At 38.2% G+C, this 20,921-nt stretch overlaps 2 protein-coding genes across 2 annotated transcripts; one reads left to right on the top strand and one right to left on the bottom strand.

The window, feature by feature from the left end:
- The first annotated feature begins 2,096 nt into the window (after window positions 1–2,096).
- Window positions 2,097–11,161, top strand: LOC117304535 (COP9 signalosome complex subunit 5). The gene is made up of 8 exons (XM_033789054.1): window positions 2,097–2,301; window positions 3,747–3,855; window positions 4,171–4,296; window positions 5,413–5,541; window positions 5,702–5,767; window positions 6,714–6,911; window positions 8,085–8,230; window positions 8,646–11,161. The coding sequence occupies exons 1-8, from the start codon at window positions 2,168–2,170 to the stop codon at window positions 8,728–8,730; spliced, it is 993 nt and encodes a 330-aa protein (XP_033644945.1). The 5' UTR covers window positions 2,097–2,167; the 3' UTR covers window positions 8,731–11,161.
- Window positions 11,162–12,776: 1,615 nt separating this feature from the next.
- Window positions 12,777–20,738, bottom strand: LOC117304538 (solute carrier family 17 member 9-like). Its single transcript, XM_033789058.1, has 9 exons — window positions 20,513–20,738; window positions 19,053–19,179; window positions 17,964–18,183; window positions 17,455–17,554; window positions 16,702–16,962; window positions 16,186–16,282; window positions 15,139–15,261; window positions 14,397–14,568; window positions 12,777–13,268 (listed from the first exon to the last, which is right to left on the bottom strand). The coding sequence occupies exons 1-9, from the start codon at window positions 20,620–20,622 to the stop codon at window positions 13,099–13,101; spliced, it is 1,380 nt and encodes a 459-aa protein (XP_033644949.1). The 5' UTR covers window positions 20,623–20,738; the 3' UTR covers window positions 12,777–13,098.
- Between the last annotated feature and the right edge of the window lie 183 nt (window positions 20,739–20,921).

A 20,921-nucleotide genomic window follows, 5' to 3' on the forward strand; every position in this document is an offset into this window, starting at 1 on the left:
AGGATTCTGTACAGTATTTAGCGTAGAGAAGAATTGTAGTGTAGTGAACATTATTATGTAGAGTAAATATTCTTGGGTTCAGATGCCCTTATTTCATTGAGGTACCAAGCAGAAAATGACATCTTCAAAAACAAATAATAGCTAAGTGTGTTTGTGTGTCGAGGAAAAGTTTTCACAGGAACCAGTTTTGTGTGTTTGGGCAGATAACCTGTTCCTGCGATAACCAATTATGCCTCAGTGTGACCTCTGACAACTTGTTTATAATTGGCACTGGGTACCAGACTCTTCTCTTTTGATTTCTTCCCAGCCTCACTCTGAGTTGCATTGATCCACTGTATAAATTCACAGATCTGGCTGCCATGTTATTAGATGATGTGCAACTTGAAAGGCTACGGCAGGCCTCATTGTAATGTTGTGAAATAATAGTGTCCCAGCATGTTTCACGCACTGAACGTACGGATTCACTCCCGAGGGTCATGTGATACTTTGTCATGTGACCCTCGGGCTGGGGATATGATGTACTTATTGATGTGCAGACGCAATGCGTAGTACGTGTTGGTATAACTTTCAATATCATCACAGGTGCAATTTCTATTGTGTAATTTTGTATATGTTACATTTTTTGAATTTGGCATTCGTGTATCAGAGATGCTTGTAGTTGGTAGTTCGGCTTGCCAAAAGAATGCCGAGTTTTATCGCTTTTAATTTTTTCCTAAGTTTGTTGTTAAACAGAAGGAGCCTATACAATTTTGTCTTCATAATAAATATAAATGTACAATGTATTTAAAATTGCATAACTCTTATACTTTTTTTTGGTTAATATTTACTTGGAACATATTCCAATGAGTAATGTAAGCACCAATTGAAAAACTGTACAAATAAATTGTGTGATGCAAGCCTGTTTTTGGTGTTGATGACATGCCTGTTCTTTGTATTAGCATATACTAGAGTTTATCGCCAGGCTAAGGTGATTCAGGAATAAAATCAGTGTAGAAATGCTTAGTTTAGAAATATAATGCTGTACAATAACTGTAGGGATGTGATGTCCCTCGATGCTTGAAGTATATATATTGAATAAATTGCAAAATTGCATCAATGGATATGAATAAAGAGGTGATTGTTTCTTGTTTTTCTCTTCTGATTTTTGTATTTTTGTATTTTACGCTTTCTTGTTGTGGGAGGTTTGGGGATATAGAATTGCAGAATTGGTAACCCTGGAAGAAGACCTTTTAAGAAAACCTTTTAACAAAATTAAGGCTTACCTCCAGTTACCGCCTGTTTAATTTCATATTCCTCTGTTCTAGGACCCATGTACTATCATGTTGTTCATATTTGTTTTATTGATAATTTAAATTTGTATGGAAGTTGCCCATCACAAGGCAAGAAAGGCCACTTGGTGTGCGACTGTACAACAGAGATGGAAAAAGCAGGCGTGGATAAGTAAGTTAAAAAGACACTCGTTCACAATCTGCTGTTGAATTGAAACAGTGCCCAATTTGATACAGCCTGTAAGCATAACGATTTGCTAAGCACAGACACATATTGCTTAGCAGAACCAGCCAAAAGTCCATTATTGTGACTGGTGCCCTAGTGTTGCATGCACAGAGGAGTCCAACCTGGGCTAACTGGTGCCCCCACCTTTTTTGTTGCTGAAAATATCTCGGCACTATTTTCTGTAGCTTTATGAAATTGGTTACCGATTTTGAATTTTTTTTTAAAAATCTCTCATCATACCAATTACAATCAGCTCTCGTTATGATAACAATACAGAATACATTTCAAAATACAAAACTATAACAATAATATTTTGTGTTGTAATTAAATTTTTCAAAAAATAGTTAACGGCCTGACGTTTTGACCCTAGTAGAGTCTTAACAACACAACAAACATGAACAAGTACATGAAACTAAGTGTAACATAAGCAGTGAAGTGGAAATACATAAATGGTGTAAGAAAGCATACAGAAAACAGCAAGGGGTGGGTAAACAAATTAAATTTTGTATTTATATTTTTGCCAAGTTGGCGGTCCATAGCAGACGACCATACATAAAACAGCCGTCGTACAATTTACAGTGCGCCCTCAACTGGTGACATTAGATCGAATGCTTACCTTTTTGCCCCTGTAACCCATTTTTGCCTTAGATTTTGTTCCCTGTCTGTCTTCAAAATGGACGGGGGAATGGCCGAGAAAACCTGGGAGATGACAAACAACATGGAAACGATTCAAAGTATGGATGAAATCTACAAATATGACAAAAAACAACAGCAAGAAATTCTGTCTGCAAAACCTTGGACAAAAGAGTGAGTGTGGTTTTGAAAATCATAAAACTCAAATTGAGTCTCGATCTGATTCTGAGAATGAAACAGCAACAGGCAGGTTGAAGAAGCTAGCATGAGCAGTGTGTCATTGTGTCATTGGTGTGTCGGTCAATCTTTATTCTAATTCAGACAGTATTTAACATATTGACGAAAACAGTTGGACTCAATTGTGATTCGGTAAAAAGCATTTTGATTTAGTGTCGGCTTTTCTTTCGTTTCATTTTCGACTTGAATGATTGATGTATAACTTTCTGTATGGCGCCACCACTTTTTCACTCATTTTTACAAAAAGGGAGTTATCATTGAGGTAAATTAGATACTATATTATTTCATATCGAATGAAAAAGTGGTGGCGCCATACGGAAACTTTTCCATCGCGGATAACTTTCCGTATGACGCCACCACTTTTTCACTGATTTTTCCAAAAAAGGATATCTCATTGACTTGAGGTAAATTAGATACTATATTATTTCATATCGAATGAAAAAGTGGTGGCGCCATACGAAAACTTTTCCTTTATCGCAAATAGCAAAATTTCAAGAGAGGGTGCTGTTGAACCCACACAAACAAAGGTATAGGCGTTGCGTGCGCGGGTTGTTGAAACTGCGTAGAAACTGCACCATACCTTCCCACAATGAATTGCGGTTCTGAATCGCGATAAACCTTATGATTGTTGATAACGTTAAAAAGTGTTTTTTTTGTAAACTGGTCATGTTCTGGTTGGAGATTGGAGGCTGTTCCTGAATTAGTGGCTACCTTACACTACAGCTACGGCTGTTTTGTTAGTGTTAAGCCTTAACTTAAGGACGTCTTATAATTAAAGAATGATGACGTGGCTTGGCTATAGCTAGTTAGTTGCGATAACGTAAACCCTCCTGCCGCCGTCGGCAGGAATGGTTACGTTATCGCAACTAGGCTATAGCCGCTTATTCGTATACTGCACTAATGTAACTAACCCTAAGGCGGCAAATCTTGTTTGTAAAAATTCTATCAATATAGTGACCTCTCTCTTCTTTGACGCATAAGTGTAGCAGATATTTGTATAAATGTATATTGCAGTGATTTTACACCAATGACATTGCTGCATCGATTTTGATTATCGCAACTATAAATGAGCGTGAAGATTTTTGTTTAGGATTGCTTTACTTAAAGAAATTAGGACCTTCGCTTAGGCTTTGTTATACTAATACATGTAGGCCTAATTGTTAAATAGAGCGTGTTAATTGGGGATTCATATTGTATGATAGGTTTAGACTAGTATTGTGTTAGTTCAATTTCTCTATTTTGCAATTTCAATATTTATGAAATATCGTTTTCTTCTATTGAATGGAAGAAAAATTTAATGTTTTGTTCTCCTTTCATCTATCACGGATGCAGAAACCTTTTTATGCCAAGCTTTTTTAAAAATGTTATTTTTTTATCCATAGCAACCACTATTTCAAGTACATCAAGATCTCGGCCTTAGCTCTACTCAAGATGGTGATGCACGCTCGCTCAGGAGGAAACCTAGAGGTCATGGGATTGCTCATTGGAAAGGTCAGAGTGGTCTCAAGACTCGTTTAATACCAACTCTTAGAACCACAAGGTTTGTTCCGCTATCATCTCTACGAAGTCTGTGGAGATGATAGCGGAACGAACCTTGTAGTTCTCGGAGTATTTAATACCCATCTCTTGTCTATATCACCAGATCACACACAAAACACAAAGTTTGTTCAGGTATCCCCAATACATCTTTAAAATGTCCAAAACGCATCTGCCCGCATACTCAACAAGACAAAATCATCCAAGCACTCTTTATCCCCAGTAAAAATTTAACATCTATGATGTATTCACGTTTACTTTTGACTGTAGGTTGATGGAGAGACCATGATTGTGATGGACTGCTTTGCTTTACCGGTTGAAGGCACAGAGACGCGGGTCAATGCACAGGCGGCAGCTTATGAATACATGGCAGCGTACATTGAGAACGCCAAACAGGTAAGATGACCACACCCAATATGGGCAGGGCTGTCAACATCTCACATACTGACAAGTAAGCTTCTGGCGGCATTGAGAATGTTGAGCATGTGAGATGATACAAGACAGACCACACCCATCGGTCGGGGCTGTCAACATCTCACATGCTGACAAGTAAGTTTCTGAGAGCATTGAGAATGTTAAGGATGTGAGATGGTACAAGACGGACCACAATAAAATATATGTTGCCAGGGCTGTATGCTTCGTTTTTGAAAGGGCAGGGGCACCAAGGCAATTTTCTCTTTGGCAAGGGCACCCTATGAGGAAATTGTAAATTTCTACTGCAGCATTTCACGGGCATCAAGGCAATGGCAAGGGGCAACGGAGGCAATCGCCTTCGTTGCCTCCGTGAAGTATCAGGCCTGTCAAAAAAAATAGTTAATGGTCTGACATTTCGACCCTAACAGAGGGCTTTTAGAAAGACTTTGCTAGGGTTGAAACAGAAGGGCATTAACTATTTTTTCGCATTTATACGATACATATACAGTGTAGGTCCTTTTGGTTGGTAAGCGGTTAGAAACAGCTATATCTTTTTTCTTTGAAATATGTTCATGTACAAATAAAATTAATATTTTTTACTGAATGCGTACATACATTTTAATCTTAAATATGAATTTGTTGTTTGTCATATAAGCCTGTTGAATGTACACTTTGGTCATAATGTAACGTTTTATAATGTTTAGGTATTGTATGCTTTGGATTAACTTAATTGCAATTTTAATTTTAATTTTATCCACTTAACTGCAGACTTTATGAAAATTTGAATTTATACTTATATCATGTTAAAATTTCTTCAGTTTATTTGTATAGCTGTACCATTAAGGGTTTAACCAGGCGATTTTTCCTTGCATCTCAAATAAAGTTTTACGAACAATATTAGAATAGTCATAGAGTACAACAAACAGTAAAATACTAGCATAAAAATACGAAAATAAAATATGTAGGTGGAACTAAGCTGCACATCTACACGCCTTCTAAGATTTTGAGCCTATTTTTAGACCTTTTTTACTTGAACCATGACTCTCAACTCTTGTGAACAATTTTACCAGCTTACCTTCCCCCACTTCGTTTGGACAGGTTGGTCGACTGGAGAATGCAATAGGCTGGTACCACAGCCATCCAGGTTATGGATGTTGGCTATCGGGTATTGACGTAGGGACCCAGATGTTGAACCAGCAGTTTCAGGAACCGTTTGTTGCTATTGTGGTGAGTTGACTTGAGGCACATTTTTTGAAAACTCAAAAAAAAAAATAACAAGAAAAATCTCTCAATATTTAAATTTTATTATTTACCTGGTAGTGATTTTACTGAGTTGTTTCGTGCAAGTGAGAATTTGTTGTTGTCGTTATTATTTGTTCTGTGACAGATTGATCCAGTGAGGACCATTTCAGCTGGTAAAGTAAATCTTGGTGCATTCAGAACATACCCAAAGGTAAGAAGAACTCTCATTTTAAATTGTGTTATCCAATTCCATTGATATGTAGTATATTGACTTGATAGGACCTGTCAATCATTTTCCTTGGACACTGCTGGGGCTAACATTTGAAAGAAAAGGAAGGTCTCTTTTTTTATACTGTCTGCTTCGTTTAAAAACGAATTTCAATATTTGGTGAAAGGTAAACAATTAACCACACAAATGTCTCTAAAAGATGTTAAACTTGCATCGGGGATAAAGAATATTCATTTTTGGTTTTACCTATATACACCGATGTGTGTTATTTCTGTATACTCAGTACTTTCCCGAGTTCTGTGAAAAAAATCACAGACATATTACTCAGTTGTGATTCAAACCAACAACCTTTGCAATTCTAGAGCAGTGTCGTACAAACCGAGATTACCTGGTAGCTAGAGGCAGTTCGAATCAAATGGTTTAGCATCAAGTACTGCAAATGATTGAATAGATGTTAAAATAAAATAGATGTTGCCTTGGAACGGTCGAGTTGGTCTTTGAAAAGCGTTTTTAATAAAATGCATATGGGTAGAAAGATGTTGTAAAAGTAGAATACAATGATCCACACATACACGCATCGAAATTGCACGGTTTTCCTTTTACCTCGTCGACTCCCATAAATGGCCGACCGTGTTAGTTTGCAAAGTAAAAGGAAAACCACGCAATTTTGAGGCAAATTTTTGTGGATCATTGTATTCTACTTTTCAAACATCTTTCCAACCATATGCATTTTATAACAAACGGTTATAAATAGACCAACTCGTCCGATCCAAGGCAACGTGTTCCTTTAAATTAATTGTCCTTTTTCCAACATTTGATATTTCCTTTTTTGTTTAAATTATAAAGTCGCCTATCTGTAAAAAGCAAAACTTAAAAAAAATCAAGGCCCTCTTGTGATAATACCAGACTATCTTTGTCTCTCCATTAGGGTTACAAGCCCCCCGATGAGGGACCTTCCGAGTACCAGACCATCCCCTTGAACAAGATCGAGGACTTTGGGGTGCACTGCAAGCAGTACTACTCCCTCGATGTGTCATACTTCAAGTCGGCGCTGGATCGCAAACTCCTAGAGTCGCTCTGGAATAAATACTGGGTGAACACACTCAGCTCCTCAAGTCTCATAACGGTAAGTTCACATTGTTGTGTCGCTCTTAAAATATCACCTTGAGCATCCTTTGTGGTGGATATCTGCGCATTATAAATGTTGTACTACTATTGTTATTTCAAAGCCATTGGACACTTTCGGTACAGAAAAAAATTAAAAGTTCACAGATTTACAAATAACTTACAGGGTTTACAGAAGGTAATGGTGAAAGACTTCTCTTGAAATATTATTTCATGAAATGCTTTACTTTTTGAGAAAACATTCAAACAATATCAATTCTCGATATCGAGAATTACGGATTTATTTTAAACACCATGTCATGACACGGCGAAACGTGCAGAAACAAGGGTGGGTTTTCCCGTTATTTTCTCCCGACTCTGATGACCGATTGAGCCTAAATGTTCACAGGTTTGTTATTTTATATAGAAGTTGTGAAACACGAAGTGTGGGACTTGGACAATACTGTTTACCGAAAGTGTCCAATGGCTTATACAGGAACATTACAGAATTGGTTTTTGCCAACCGAACAGATGCTTGCAGTGTAAGCACTTTATATAATCCACCATATATATAAACTGACAAACATGTAGAAGTTTGAGATCGATCAGCCATCTGGGTCAAGAGAAAATAGTGAAAAACGGATTACACATTTTGCATGACATCAATGTAAACAATTAAAACTAATAAAACGCTCACTGAGCAATAAACTCCAGACACGAAATTATGTCATTTATTTCTCATCAAATATGACATTTCAGGCAGAAATATTTTAAAGATGCTATGTCAGATTTTTGGGCCCAAACATTAAAAAATAGATTTTTTTGAATAAATGGTATTTCAAAGAGTATCACCCGCTCTAATGAAAAACAGTTTTACTTTTACTTTTAATTTTGAGCACTTTATTTCACTGCTACTAATAATTGGCGGACTTTTTCGAGCAATGGCTCAAATGAAAGCTTGTAACTTTCTTCGACCCCCTAAAAAAATTTGTGGGTCAAATCGGCCAAAAATCTGACATAGCATCTTTAAGGGAGTTTGATGTAAATATGTGATCTTGATGTTGTTTTTTTTGTCTTACCAATTCTATTATTATCCTTTAAATAAAATTAAAAAAATCAAATTAAAAAAATTAAATTTAAATGTCAAATGACTGTCCTTACAGATACTTCTTATATACTTTTTTTTCGGTTGCAGAATTCGGACTACACCACGGGACAGATCGGTGACCTGTCTGAGAAGTTGGAACAAGCGGAAGCTCAGCTTGGTAGAGGGAGTTTCATGCTTGCCATGGATCATGAAAAGAAAGCAGAGGACAAATTGGCTAAGGCTACTAAAGACAGGTAATGGTAGTCTGGGTGCAGGACTTAAAGACACTGGGGTCGATTTCAGATAAGACTAATCTTAACTCTTTGTGAAATCCACTCCTGGACACCTTTGGTAATTGTCAAAGACCAGTCTTCTCACTTGGTGTATCTCCACATATGCACAAAACAACAAGCCTGTGAAATTTTGAACTCAATTGGTCAAACGTGCAGGAATGATGGAAGAAAAAACACCCTTGTCACACGAATAAACAATAAAATAACTTTGATGTTAGATGGACATGAAAAGAACCGAAAAAGTCCTAGGTACAGTTCGGTTTTTATCATTATATTTTTGACCTTTACAAATTTATAAATAATAAATTTACCTTTGTAATAGTGTGTACTTGTCTTTAATAACATTGGGTTTGTTTTTCTCTTCTACTTTTTGCAGTTGCAAGACAACAATAGAAGTTATCCACGGTCTCACATCACAAGTCATCAAGAATAGACTTTTTAACCAGGTTAATAACCACTGACTAATGGTTAGCCAAACTAGTTTTAAACTAGTTAACCAGCTTATTGCAACCACCATTTGCTTGTATAAAGCAAAGTGCTGTCTATGACCGCAGCAAAGGGCAACACCTTTTAAAGCATTTTAATGCAGGTTTTGCAGAAGCGACTCACAAGTTATTTTTTTCTGAGCTGGATAAGCATGCCTGATATGTCCCAGAGGGTGCCCCTAAAAATAATGTATCCATGCCCAACCACACTCACTCTTTTCCCCTTGTACAGAAGTCACTCCCCATAAAATTCTCTACAGAGTTGCCAACTCTCCCTTATTCTGCAGAAGGTTCCCTAAAAATAAACCAGTCTTTCCATGTTCTGACGAACCAATTTGACAACCTCCCTGATTATTCAAACTTTTTCCCTGTTGGAGTGAATGTCGTTCTTAATACCTGTATCTCCGTGATTGGTGTACAAAATCTCCCTGATTGCCAGATGTAAATGTCGGCAGCTCTGCCTCTAAATAATTCCTGAGATTTCAAGAAGAAAATGAAGACACAAGGGGGGTGGCGGGGGGGCCTCACCAGGCCACATTTCAAGTACCGAATGTGATAAATATTTAGCAAAGAATTCTGCAAAGTCTATTAAGAGCAGCAAGTTACAACAATACGGGCGATGTGCATAATACAGTGTGCCGTCGACAGTTTGGCTAGGGGGCTTTTGAAGTGTAGCATGCAGAAAAGATCTCAACGTTTTGGGCCTTACGCAGGACCCACCGCATCACCGTGGTAGTTTGAAGTTTGTATGTGGTTTGCAAAGTAGCAAGGCCGAGTTTGTCAGTGTTTATTGTATAAGATGATTGCTTGTGTAAAGCCATCCTTGGGTCGATCTGCCATTTTTATTGCACTGCCACGGCGCCATCATCATCAAGCAAAAATTTCACACTTGGGTCAAAATCGTTTGATCATCATGGAACAAGGTCACCCGGTCTTCCGCGATCAACAAGAAACAATGATAATAATAATAATACTGTAGTCTTACATACACCAAGTAGTGGCACTGGTTTGGAACCACTTTGTTGGCGTAAGCTCCTGTGAAATGAGCAGACTTTCATTGGAATTCTGAGCATATAGTCTTGCTTATTGTTTTTTAGCTAATGGTTAGATCACAAGGTTTTCACATAATCTAACCAAGTTTCGGTAACCCAATCCACACCAGAGTGATAACTGCGTCTAGTTATCTCACTCCTCTATACAAATATGTTCTCTAATTCTTGCATCGCGAACACAAACAAATTGTGCCCTTTGCTGATGTAAAAACACAGCACTGCGGTTTTGGAGTCATACAGTATACATGGTATACCGTATGTTAAAAATTGTTGCTGATAGCAAGTGTACTTTGCTATGTTGTTAAAAGGTTTAATTTTAAAGGAAAAAGTAATCAACACTGATACTCATAAACAAACTGCTTGTTGTGGGTTCTAGTTTTTTTTAAAATAGCTTTTCCGTATTTTATTATAAAAAGAAAATCTGCATACAATAACCAATACATTTTGACATAATATAATTGTTAACAAAATAAAAAGAAATTACATAAGAGAAAAAAAAAATATTAAACCATCACCACCTACCTTTACTTTGATAATACTTTAAGTACCAATTGATTTGCTTTTTAAAGCATTTCATATAAAATAAACAGATTTCAACTTGATATGTAACTTTTTAACTACCAATAATCCATAAGAAGTTTTAAAGCGCCTTATTTTTGACCGCGTAAGGGCACTCTCATCTCAATAGTATTTTATCACTTCCGGGGGTATACGTGATCGTCCTGCACATTTTTAATAGACGTTCTGTCACTTTTGTTGCGCTATAGTTTTAAGTTGCTTTAGAGGTGGATTATAACAGCTCCTTCAAAAGTCTTACTCTCCGTGACGAATTAAATGTCTGTGGTGATAATGCATTCCAGTATTCAATAACAGTTTTGGATATGAATGAATACACCCCCGGAAGTGATTGAGAGCGCCCTCACAGTTACAAACATGGTACATTGCATGGTTCAGGCGATTATTTCCGGAGTTGAGAGTTTTTCCACTGATAACCTTTCACCTTCAGATTTTCTTCAAAAAAGTTGAAGTTTCGTAATACAAAGACAGCATCTTATAAAAAGCCTTTTATTTCCGAACGCGTCTAATTCAAAGGCATAGTGTAAAAAAAGAGCTTTTATTTAAAGTTAAATTCCGCTGGGCGTTTACAGAGAATACAAAGTATTTATGGGCCACCTGATTTGTTCACATTGTTTTGTAGTTTATAATAATACAAAACAATCATTAAGAGGTATAACAACTGTACTTAAAAAAAAATTAAAAAAATTGTGCATTTTTTCACACTACAAAGTCAACTAAAACTGCCAGAAAAGTAATCAGATAAAGTCTGTTTGAATTTGGGAGAAAACCCCACAATACCACATGTGTTTACTGTCCTAGAAATGCTAAGTATGCTTTTATGGAATGGGCGCAATATAAATGAATAAATTATTAGTTAATATTATTAAGTACCCGACCAGAAAAATAATGAGAACAAAAAACTTTCCGAGTCCTGACAACATGACATTAAATGCAAGGCTGACACATCTGCTGTATGGGAAGTGTATACTTCATTACTCAATAGAATTGAAAGGTAGTTTTCTGACTCAAAGTCAACATTTGAACATAAAGACAGCAACAAAGTATCGCGGGTGTTGTAAAAGCACCTATAATTTTAAAACTATTGGGATTTGTTCACTTGGTGGGATGCAATTTTTGACCGGCACATCAAAATTGCCATAGCACTCAATCTCAGCCAATCACGCACAACATGTTGTATGCCGATTAAGCTTGGGCGATATCGATTTATTTTATTCACGATATATCGCCGACAATATATCGCGATATTCGATATAATCGCGATTAATTAAATTTGACATCATCAGTCTTCAAACTCCCAGTGAAAGTTGTTGAAGAGACAGTCATAGCATAAGAGAGGTGTTCTAATGACCTATTCTTCTGGTTTTACTCCAAACCTATGGGGTGCAAGATGTCTCAGCTAGGAAATACATCGCGATATTGCGATACTTAATCGATATCGTGATATATCGCGATATATCAATATTTCGATTAACACCAAATCGAACCGATATCGAAATCGTTTCCAAATTAATATCGCGATATTCGATAATATCGTGATATCGCCCAAGCTTAATGCCGATGTCAACAACTTTATACCCCCAGAAATGCACAATACAGCTTCAAATGCATCACTTACATGTATAGTTACATTTATTATTAATACATGGCACTGCTGAGGTTATTTTATAATAATAACGATGTTTAAGGCAGCATTTTGTAGGCAAAAATAAACCATGTCCCAAATTATATCAGGGGACCAGGTTGACCGGACCTTAAGAAGGGTTCTGGCTCTGGTACTGGGGCCAATTTCATAGCGCTGCTAAGCACAAAATTTTGCTTAGCATGAAATTTTGGCCTTGATAAAAACAGAAGTACCAACCAAATTTCCACGTGGTTTTGAGGATAAACGAACAACAGCTTTATACAAGTAACAAGCAATATGCAACAAATGGAAATACGATTGGTAATCCTGTTTTTATCAAGGAAGAAATTTCATGCTAAGCAAATTTGTGTGCTTAGCAGCTCTATGAAATTGGGCCCTGGTGAAATAATGCACAATCCCCACATATCGGGATGTACATAAACGTGCAGGTGACTGAGCAGCAATGATTTACATGAAGTGAGCCCCTCTGATGATGTTACCCATAGCCATAGCTTGAAGTTTACTCTAAAAAATACTAATAGCTGGCGCTTCGCAAATATCTTGTGGTAGTTCAGGTCTTGTGTTGTCCTGGGCCCAATTTCATGGCTCTGCTTGCCAGAAGCACAGCATCGACGCTTACGGAAGCAGGTAATTCTGTGCTTACGGCAAGCGTATTTCACGGGTTAGCGACGAATTTTGGCTTCTGTGCGTGCGTACTCCACGTTACTAGGCATTCTATGCTTACAAGGCTAGCGCAGAAATTCAGCGCTTGTAAGTAAGCGGGGAATCGGTGATGGAAACGCAGAATGCGAAGGTAAGCAGAGCCATGAAATTGGGCCCCTGTCTTTTTTGGTCATGTGCTTTGTGCTTTGTCTGCTCTGTCTGTTGTATTTTTTGTGTTTTTTTTCTTTGTATGGGCACTCCCTACCACAAGCTGTGCTTACTTGGTCGTGCCCCCAATTTCCTGCATTTTGTGGGTGTATCAATTTGCTAACATTGTATTTATATTGATTGAGGAATTGGAAATAAATGTTGTACTGAACTGAACTGGCTTGCTACACAGCCATGAAAAAAGTCTGGTGTCGAAAAGGATTAAATGACTGGTACAGCTGATCCAAAGGACATAAACACCGACCAGCCAAACAATAAGACAGACACAGCCAGTCCGAATACTGCTGGCCAACTCTGCCAGGTATGCAGGATGTAACCAGTAAAGTAGGTCCCTGTGAATCCGGCCAGAGCACCGACACAGTTGGAAATACCTGCATGGAAATAATAATAATAATAATAATTAATATTTATAAATAATAACAATAATAACCAGGCATGTGAGACTTCCTCTTTTCAGCTGATTTCCTCTTTTGGTTTTGGCTTTTTTCTTTTTTCTTCACTTTCTGTGTACAAAAGTATAGGGATATTATCTTTTCCTCTTTTTTCATGGATAATTACTCACATGCCTGAATAACAAAGAACACTTGGTAGAGCCCTGGTATCCGCCTAAAGAAGGCGCTCATGGCGCTCATAAAGCGCCTTTCACAAGAGTTACAAAGCGCTGTACATAGTATCTACGATTAAACACAAATTTTAATTAACTTAACTTAGCGTTAAGTAAATGAGTTTTTAACATGGCTTTGAAGGATTCAAGAGATGATGCCTGACGAATGTAAAGAGGTAGATTGTTCGATAAAGAGGTAGATTGTTCGATAATGTAGGTGCGCTGACTGAAAGTTCAAAATCAATTATCAACATTTTCAACAGCAAGTACCATGCAGAAAACCACAGTGATTGCCGTGGTGCCACTGTGCTTTTGTTGTGGTGCCATCTGCTAAGTTCTGTACGAATTTACATTTTCCTTATAGAAGTGCCCCTTATCAGAGGAAAATTGCTGTGCCCCTTTAAGAGTGAATGTTTAAGCCCTGTGATGCCTACAACAATATTGGAGTCTTAATATTGTAAAGCATCTGTATTTACCAATGAAGTTCTCAAGACACTTGAACAAAGATACATTTTTTTTAAGGCACTAGGTTTTGAAGTTAATGATTTATGAGACCCGTTTATGTAGCACCTTATAAGGGTTTACAAGGTGCTGTGGCCATTTAGCAGCATCTGCCAGAAACATTGGGGCAAACCCTTGCTCTTAGTTTAAAAGTGTAACTGGTTCTTTTACATGCATTACACAACACGCAGGACCTACGGCTGAAAGGTTCCATCCAAAGGGCGGAGCAATAATGGTTGCACATAATTATCTCGCTCAAGGACACAAGTGTTAAGACCCACACTCTGCTGATCAGAAACATACGAGCTTGAGTCCAGTGTGCTTGACTACTCAGCCGCAACACGCAATAAATGTTGTCTGAGTTTTTAAGTTAGTTTATGTAACCCTAACTTACCGTAAACGGCACCAGCGTGCTTTGGTGCTACATCTTGGACGTTGACTTGTACACCTGTATTGCTAAATGCTGAACTTGCTACGGCAACCATCATTAGGCTGAGCGCTGTGTGGTAATCACTCACAAAGCATATCATGATGAGTGAGAATGACATACCGATACATGATAACGTCTGGGTAACAAACACAAGAAGCTCATTTATTTATAAGGACATGAAATCATTTAATAGATGTTAAATTTGCATCGCAGATAAAGAATATAAATTTTGGTTTTACCCATATACACCGATGTGTGTATAGCACATACTCAGTATCTTCCCGAGTTCTGTGAAAAAAGTCACAGGCAAATAGGGATTCGACCAACGACCTTTGCATTTCTAGAGCAGTGTCTTACCAACGAGACCACCGAGATTCATCAAAAATTAGTTAACGGATGTTAACTTTGCACTTGGGATAAGGAAGATAGTTTGTTTTTTTCCATTACACTGTATACCCAGTAACGTCAGTAACCCCAAGAAAAAGGGATATTATGAGTATTATCTCCAGAACCGTCTGTCCCTCTTTCTGTATACAGGTGCAATGAAGCATGGCAGGGTAGGTGCATGCCTGTGCGGCCTACACAGTGGAATGTCTGGGTGGAGATTTACAGCAACCGTTCGACCGACAGCAAATAATTCAGAGCGCTCCAAAGTAGTCTGCCAGTCCGGAAAAATTTGGTTACTAATAATTTTTTTTTTACTCACGTGTATACTTTTTCTGCAATTTATAACTGAGCATCCTATCGTCAGAAGTTTTGTTGCTATATAACCAGAGATAAGCGAGGCTGGAATGGAGATTAACCAAGGCAGAACATTGAACACCCAGCCCTGGAAAGAATCAGACACACAGTCAAAGAAAATCTTATTAAAGGAACATGTTGCCTTAGATCGGCCGAGTTTGTCTTTGAAAAGCGTTTGTAACCATTTGTTATAAAATGCATATGATTAGAAAGATATTTTAAAAGTAGAATATAATGATCCACACAAATTTTCCTTAAAATTGTGTGGTTTTCCTTTAACTTTGCGAACTAACACGATCGGCCATTTATTGGAGTCAAAAATTTGACTCCCCCAAATGGCCGACCATGTTAGTCGATGAGGTAAAAGGAAAACCACGCAATTTTGAGTCATACTTGTGTGGATCATTATATTCTACTTTTAAAATATCTTTCTAACCATGCATTTTATAACAAATGGTTACAAACCCTTTTCAAAGACCTACTCGACCAAACCAAGGCAACGTGTTCCTTTAACTAAAAAATTCAGTATCGACCACTGGGGTTCGTTATGGTTGTATGCATTATGCAAGCTAACAATATGATATCATGTTGCAGATGCACTACACCGTTCACAGTCACCCCTCCTACTGTTAGACCATTTGATATCATCCACTTTGGTTTTGACTTATAGGCATTTATGCAAGACCACAATACGATATCATGTGGTGAATCATGGATTTGAATGGTAGATAACTATGCTGACACAAATGATACCATGTGGTTATAGTACAAAGTCACCCCTCCCACTGTTTGACCATTCAATATCATCGTCTTCATTGCGCCACGCATCTGGAACTCCCTACCACTTAGATCTTGTCTTTGTACCACAAAATTCAAATCTCTGCTCAAAACTTATCTTATGTCACACGTTTTCAAGGACTAATTTTGTTGTGTCGACAAACGACCCATTTTGCTTGATCGCCTCACATACTTCTTCTTAACCTCAATTCAGAACTACATTATCTATACATACCTTTTGGCCTGGGAAGACCTCAGTGAAGTAAGTAGGCATCCATGACATAAGAATAAAGAATAAAAAGTTGGTGCAACTATGCGCTAATAGAACAGCCCTGTGGGGTGGAAAGAAAAAAAAAATCCTTTGTTTCAACTGAAACTGAAAAAAACAAACCGATTCTCTGTACCAAGCTGACCATGACGACAATCTTACTCTAGATTATGGAGAGGTTGAGTTACTAATACTTCACAAAAAGGCAACAGAGGCAGTTGCCTCTATGCCCCCTGGCCATTGCCTTGGTGCCCTTGAAATGCCCCAGTAGAAACGTACAATTTCCTCATAGGGTGCCCTTTACCATGCCTTGGTGCCCTCTCCCTTCAAAAACAAAGCATACAGGCCTGGGTTAACCTGTTAAAGATCATAGAGGCCAAAAGTGATGTCTATAGTGATAGCGGCTGCAAATGGCTGCAATTGAAAGCTATATGAAATTATACAATGAGATGTTTAAGCAAACCAAATTGTTTCCCCTCTCACCAAAACGGCTTTTTCGTAACGAGAGTCCTCCAAGGAAAATGAGTAGCTCCTTGGGTCATCCCCCTGTCTTCCATCGTCTTCATTTCCTTCTCCTCTCTCCTGCCGTTGTGCAGCATATAAATTGTTTTCTTTCTTCGTTTGCGGAGATGGAACCTGACAAAGAGGCCCCAGCTGACACCCAGGAGGCCAACAAAGTAGAAGATGGTTTGCCAGTGGAAGTAGAGGAGCATGACGGAGCCTACTGCACCAGTGAAGAGAGCTCTGATAACAACAAAGAACAAGAAATGAAATAAGACTCTTCACACTAATCTATTCCCCGGGGGTTTCCCAGGGGAATAACATCCGACCCTTTCACACTTGTATGACTTCACCCCTGATATACCCCAGCAAAAAGCCACCCCTGCTCTGGAGTATTTTTGAAATGTGCAACTGGAACCCTGTGGAATAGGGAGGGACCTGTGGCGGGGACAGTGTAAAAGTGCGACAGGGCTGTATTCTTCTTAGGGGATAAGAGATACAGTGTGAACAGGGCCATAGTAACTGTTTGTATCTAATAATGTAAATATGGTTTTGATTTTTGTATTTTGCCAAAGTCCACTCTATCGTGTAATTTTGTTTTGGTTTATATATTTATTTAGGAGATACCGCCCAACTCACTGTCTGGGAATATTTTGTCTGATTTACTAAACTGCATTATACCTAATAATGTGAAAACCTTTTGTTACTATCTCCAGAAAAACCCCCACCACTCACCCTGCCGATGATGCAGCGAATATAAAAGAAAATACGGTTGGTTTATCCTTGGTGCTGACCTTCTTACTAATGAGACTACTCATGGACGGATAATGTACACCTGTAAGGGAATAAATTAAAATAATAATCATCAACTCTTAAACCTAGAAAATAAGACAGATGCTGAGGAAGAAGCACTCAAAGTTAACAACAGACTACAGCAGAACTGTTCACTCTTCGCCATCATGCTCTCGATTAAGAATGCGAATGCCTGATACTTCACGGAGGCAATGGAGGCGATTGCCTTCGTTGCCCCTTGCCATTGCCTTGGTGCCCTTGAAATGCTCCAGTAGAAACTTTCAATTTCCTCATAGGGTGCCCTTTGCCAAAGAGAAAATGCCTTGGTGCCCTTGCCCTTTCGAAAATGAAGCATCGAGCCTGACTGCCGGTGTATTTTATTTCCACATGACTTGGGAATGGGATTGGGGGGGGGGGTGGGGGTTGAGGGGGGAGTTCAGATTGATGCTTACCTTGTGTTATGCCTAACAGGAACCTGATAAAGGCCATGGAGTAAATAGACGCTGCTTTAGATGAGTAAATGTAAGGCACCTGCGGTGTGATGATGGTGACCAGCCCCCAGATGATGGCAGCATGATAAAGCACCAGATCACCTCCGATCTTATCACTGATGTAACCCCCTGGTATCTGTGTGCAGGGGTAACCCCACAGGAAGCAGGCGAGAACTAAACCCTGGAATCAAGTAGAGAAGAAAAAATACTGATATTTGGTACTTGGGAGAAACTTTACTGTAGGAAACTTTGTTGAGCTAATTGGCAGAAAATGGATGGGCAAAACCTGCTTGTTCATACGGTGTGCTGTGTGGTGTAAGGTTAAAACTTTTCAGGCTACTTTTAATCCAGTTTTTCAGAATTTTCAAAGGGCAAACAATTCAGAATTCAGACTTTAGTAGGAAGAACATCTGTAACACAACATCAACTATCAATACCCTACTCAGTTATAGTTGCATCTTGTCCATTTTCATTCCCAGCTCTACGAAACAAAGATGTGAGTAGAGGTTGTAAATGATTAGCAACTTGCATACTCCAAAGGAGTTGGTGTACTCCTAGAACTATTTCGGTTTCGTCCAGCTATCGTTACGGGAGACGATAGCCGGACGAAACCGAAATAGTTCTAGGAGTAGAGTTGGAGCAGTCTCATCAATGCTCAATGCCAAATGAACAGGGACTGTAAAAGTGCAAGGCGCTTTAATGAAATGTTTAAAAGCACCTTTAGAACGAATGCCTGTTGTTATTCATATTTGTACAACTTATTTCGTTTTGAATTCTCATTCAAATTTTGGGCCAACCTGGGCCCAATTTCATAGAGCTTCTAAGCACAAAAATTTGCTAACCATGAAATTTCTTCCTAAACAAAAAGAGGATTACCAACCAAACTTCCATGTGATTTTCAGGATAAGCAAACAGAAGCTGAATACCAGTAACAAGCAGTATGCAACAAATGGAAATTTGGTTGGTAATCCTGTTTTTATCAAGGAAGAAAATTCATGCTTAGCAAATTTTTGTGCTTAGCAGCTCTATGAGATTGGGCCCAGAAATTACCATATCTGCTTTATCCCATTCAAATTCGGCTGCGACTTGGACGACACATAGTGGCAGTATTGTGCGTGCCGAGTAGAGAACTGTGGTACCAAGAAATAAAATGAGCGTCCATTCTATTCTGTCATGCCTGAATGGACAATTATGGGGGAAAAAACATGAGATTGGTTAAAAGGCATTGGATACTTTTGGTAATAACCATTGTCCAAAGGCCCACACTTCGTGTATCACAACATATAAAATAACAAACCTGTGAAAATTTAGGCTCATACAATCAGTCATCGGAGTCGGGAGAACCCATACCATGTTTCCGCACGTTTCGCCGTGTCATGACATGTGTTTAAAATAAATCCGTAATTCTCGTTAGCGAGAATTGATAATTGTTTTAATGTTTTCTCAAAAAGTAAAGTATTTCATGGAATAATATTTCAAGAGAAGTCTTTCACCATTACCTTCTGTAAACCCTGTAAGTTATTTGTAAATCGGTGAACTTTACAAACAATTTCTGTTCCGAAAGTGTATAATGGCTTTAAAAACTGTTTAATGAAGAGAGCACACGCGAACTGTTACTGTTAATACTTGGTGCAAGGTCATCTTTTCCTATACAGCTAAGCTAGGCCTGCGTTCAAAACGACAACACAGCTCCTTTAAATAAAATGAGCTGTTCTCATTTTTTTTTCTCTTTCAATAACTTTTGTTTACAACTACTAAACATGAGAATGAGAAACAAGATTTTGTTTTTAAACTGAATCTTCCCAAGACTTTTGCCTTATAAATAAATTTGTCATCATCACCATGAAAGAGGAAAATAACCCCCCCCCCCCCCCCCCCCCAAATAAAAATAGATACACAAAAAAGGGGTAACTTTCCGTATGGCGCCACCACTTTTTCACTCATTTTTACAAAAAGGGATATATCAATGAGGTAAATTAGATACTATATTATTTCATATCGAATGAAAAAGTGGTGGCGCCATGCGGAAACTTTTCCCAAAAAAGAATAGGCCTAATTAAATACAAATCAAAAAGAAAAAACACATAATAAACCACCAAGGCCCCGAACAAACAAATAAACAAACACCCCCAACAAACAAAAACAAACCAATAAACTAACACCCCCCCCCCCCCCCAAAAAAAAAAAAATACATAATTAATTTCTACCCCCATATCTAGATCTCTGCCCATTGTCAATTAAAAAAGTATGAAAAATAATTAATATAAATCAAACCATAGTCTAGACTCTAGAGCGTGATCAAACCATCTCATTCTTTTCGGATAACATTCCGTATGGCGCCACCACTTTTTCACTAATTTTTACAAAAAAGGATATCTCATTGAGGTAAATTAGATACTATATTATTTCATATCGAAGGAAAAAGTGGTGGCGCCATACGGAAACTTTTCCTTCAAAATATTGACATTTGTCTTGTGACTGGCTGAAGAAAAATTTGTCTGCAAATTTACCTTGACCACAGCGCGTTTCTTGAATTATCTCCATCACAACTCAGAGCGATTTTCACCGATTTAGATTTACCCGCATCTTGTAAACTAGGTTCCGATTTCGACTTAAGCATAATATTAACAACATCAGCAGAGTTAATCCGATGGTCTTTATCAAAGTTCACATGAAAATCCGCTGACCAATTTGTAAACAGTTCAGCGCTAAACTTGTTCCCGTTTAAATGCCACGCATGCAAAAAGTGCAGTGACACGAGTGACCCTCGAACTCTTTTTCATTTTGTCAACTCGTTCAAAACTTGCGCATTTGGAGAGTACAATTCTGCGCAAAACTACCATAACGCTTCCTGAGTAAACACGCATTTTCCTAAATTGCGCTCTCTGCCCGCTTCCTTTCTTTCATGCCATTTCGAAT

Source organism: Asterias rubens, chromosome 21, assembly GCF_902459465.1.
Source record: "Asterias rubens chromosome 21, eAstRub1.3, whole genome shotgun sequence".
NCBI classification, from domain to species: Eukaryota; Metazoa; Echinodermata; class Asteroidea; order Forcipulatida; family Asteriidae; genus Asterias; species Asterias rubens.

Excerpts from the sequence above, each read along its gene's own strand:
- LOC117304538 (XM_033789058.1), bottom strand. The coding sequence starts at position 20,622 with ATGCTTAAGTCGAAATCGGAACCTAGTTTACAAGATGCGGGTAAATCT. Across the intron at positions 17,555-17,963 it reads CCTGTTAGGCATAACACAAG|GTGTACATTATCCGTCCATG; the intron begins GTAAGCATCAAT and ends ATTCCCTTACAG. Across the intron at positions 13,269-14,396 it reads GCACGCTGGTGCCGTTTACG|GTATTTCCAACTGTGTCGGT; the intron begins GTAAGTTAGGGT and ends ATTTCCATGCAG.
- LOC117304535 (XM_033789054.1), top strand. The coding sequence starts at position 2,168 with ATGGACGGGGGAATGGCCGAGAAAACCTGGGAGATGACAAACAACATG. Across the intron at positions 3,856-4,170 it reads TGGGATTGCTCATTGGAAAG|GTTGATGGAGAGACCATGAT; the intron begins GTCAGAGTGGTC and ends TTTTGACTGTAG. Across the intron at positions 8,231-8,645 it reads GCTAAGGCTACTAAAGACAG|TTGCAAGACAACAATAGAAG; the intron begins GTAATGGTAGTC and ends TACTTTTTGCAG.